The sequence below is a fragment of the Neoarius graeffei genome, chromosome 6 (assembly GCF_027579695.1).
Source record: "Neoarius graeffei isolate fNeoGra1 chromosome 6, fNeoGra1.pri, whole genome shotgun sequence".
Lineage (NCBI taxonomy): Eukaryota > Metazoa > Chordata > Actinopteri > Siluriformes > Ariidae > Neoarius > Neoarius graeffei.
In genome coordinates, this window is record NC_083574.1 from 50,879,461 (window position 1) to 50,882,358 (window position 2,898).

Here is a 2,898-nt window from a genome sequence, read left to right on the forward strand (position 1 = left end):
AACAAATGAAGTGATTCTCGGAGAGGACTTTTTTTTTTGACAATTCAGAATCCACTACTTCCATAGTGCTTTTAAATATAAGGCTGTAAGCTTTGTGTTAGTTGTCTCTAATATTTATGTCCCAATATTTTGACCACATTTTAGGATGAAAATAATCATTTTAGATGTGTTATTTTACATTGAAAAATTAGCCGTCTCGGAGAGGACTTTTTTTGACAATTACATACTAATTCGATCAAAATAGTCTGAAAACTTACTGGAATTCAACATTAAAACTTAACTATGTTTCCAATGATATGGAACCAAATATTTGTTTTATGGTATAAAGAATGATTTAAGTGCATCCCTTTTGGAGCTACCCGTGGTCAAAAAAAGCACTTTTTCTAAATGACACGAGTAATTTTGCTAAATGACATATTGCCATACATTCACCAAAAATAACGTCATCACCAAATTTTTTTTTTTGCATGGTAAATAGAGCTATCACAGGGCTACAATAAACAACCAAGTTTATTTAGTCAAGTCTTTTGATATTGAAGATAATAAGTGTTAAACGTGATTTTAGCTTGCGTACCCTGATTGTAAAACAACCCTTATACAAGTGCTGCTGTCAATACATATGAAGATGCTCTGCATTGTTACATGATAACTGAAACCTGCTCTCTACATCCAGAATGCTCAACATGGAATACACCGCACCTAATGAAGGCAGTGAAACAGCTTTTAAATATTCCTTGCAATACAATGTTTCATTAAACTCAAGGAATTTGACACCTCTGACTGAAATTGTAGCTGATTGTAACAAAAACGGACCCGTCCTTGTGCGTGTATACATGCAGGTCCTTGTCCTTGCACTTGCCCTCCCAGCAAACACAGTCCTGCTCTGGCTGATGGTAAAGAAAAGAAAGACTCTGTCACCCTCTGAGGTTTTAGGTCTCAACTTTGCCGTACTCGGTGTGCTGTTCTGCCTCAGCCTGCCACTGGATATCTACATTACAATCACTAAGGACCGTGTAGGACTACTTCAGAGCATTTCAAATGCCTTTGCCATCCTCAGTTACTTCGGCTGCCCACTCCTGCTGACCAGTTTGTGCTTAGAGCGTTATGTGGCTGTGGCACACCCTGTGCTCTTCATGAAGCTGGGGAAGTGGGAGTATCGTGCTGCATGTTCTGCCATCATCTGGTTTCTCACCTGTGTCGTGGCAGCAGCTGCCTTTTTCTACACTGTCTCTAGAATGGCCGTGGTGTTATCCCTCATTATTAATGTGCTGTTTTTAGCCATGCTGGCCTGTTTGTTGGGCATTATTTGGGTACTGTGTAAAAAGGGCCCAGGTGAAGGGGACCAAAATAATTCAGTTGTAAAAAGGCATGCTCTAAAGAATGTTCTAACAGTATTGTTGCCCTCAGCGATAACCTATTTTCCACTGCTGGGTTTAGCCCCTTTTCTGCTGATAATCCCAAGGCTCGTACAGAAAAGCACAAATACCCTTATCTGTATCTTTCTGATGATGGCTGCTGTTGTCCCTAATTTTGGAGTCTGCATTGGGTCCATCTTCTACATGGCCCGGCTGAAGCAAATGTTCTGTCACAGGAAGAATAAATCGGGAGACACAGCACAGACCACGACAGTCCAGAGAACCTAAACCCCACTTCAACTGCAGTCAAGTATGATTTCTTTTAATATTGTGTTTCATAGCCGATTACTTCTTGTTATTTTAATAGTGGTAATGAGAGTAAGACATGACTTCTGTACTTCAATAAAGTTCAAATACAAGATATAATCATATATATCAAAAAGCATGTGGCCACCTGACATATCACACCCATGTGTGTTTGAACATCTCATTCCAAAACCGTGATTACTGATATGGAGTTGGTCCTCCCTTTGTTGTAATAGCACCCTCCACCAGTGGTGTATTTACGTATGGGTGACATAGGCACCAACATCTTGATGAAGGCGGCATGTGGCACCTGCACAAAAAAAATTGAAATGGTGATATTTGCGTGATCAGTTTTCTATTGCACATTTGCATGTCATGTTAGTGATATCATGTCACCTTATAGGTCAGTTAACCTTGTCGGAGTGGGCGTCCTGATTCTAGTTTGTAAGCTAGGCAGGCTACTTCCTGGTCTCCCACTCAAAAGTAAGAGATGGGGAGGAGGCGGGGGTAGGTTGACCTAAAGACCTCAGGTCTCCCCACTGGAAGCCTGAGGTACCAGTAGGTGGAGCTGGGGGATCTAAATAGGACAACTCTAACTTTGTACAGTACTAATGTACTTGGTAAAATCAGAGAAGAAACATACAAAAAGATAAAGCAGCTATGTTATCTCTTCATTACATTATGCATGTAATGAAATAGGCTAGTATAACATTCAGGAGAAAAAGTAGTTTGGAATACTTTCTCCTTTTGATGTGAATAGCTCACTCTTAGACGAAATCTTAACAGAAGGGAAATGGACATTGTTACAGTAGCTTTCAAGTCCCGGACAATTATGAACTGGTCTTAACCTCAGGTTATTTCAATAACATTTTCCTAATATGTTAAATAGGGTGATGCAAGTTTTCTCTATGGTTAATATACTGCAGGCTACAGCAGGTTTTGTTTCTGTTTGGTGAAATGAGTGAGTGTGTGATGCAAGCAAGCAAACTGCAATTGTTTAGAAGTCGATTGTCAGATCAGAGATGAATGTATAGGCTTGCAATTGGCTCCAAAATTCAATCCACCTTCGCTTTGCGACTGATATATGACTGCGACTCAGAGTCGCAAGAAGCGACTTGGAAACAACATTGGAAATGACAAGATAATGTGTGTAGCCTGCAGCAAAATGATTACAAGTAACTAGCACATTATAGATTTTGGTTAACTTTCATTGAGGTGATATCATAAAGGCTTTCTG

At 39.9% G+C, this 2,898-nt stretch overlaps 1 protein-coding gene across 1 annotated transcript; it reads left to right on the plus strand.

Moving 5' to 3' along the window:
- The first annotated feature begins 683 nt into the window (after positions 1-683).
- On the plus strand, positions 684-1,643 carry LOC132888290 (P2Y purinoceptor 1-like). Its single transcript, XM_060924360.1, has one exon. The coding sequence runs from the start codon at positions 684-686 to the stop codon at positions 1,641-1,643; it is 960 nt and encodes a 319-aa protein (XP_060780343.1).
- Positions 1,644-2,898: the final 1,255 nt, after the last annotated feature.

What these genes read in the sequence shown, in the direction of transcription:
- LOC132888290 (XM_060924360.1), top strand. Translation starts at nt 684, where the DNA reads ATGGAATACACCGCACCTAATGAAGGCAGTGAAACAGCTTTTAAATAT.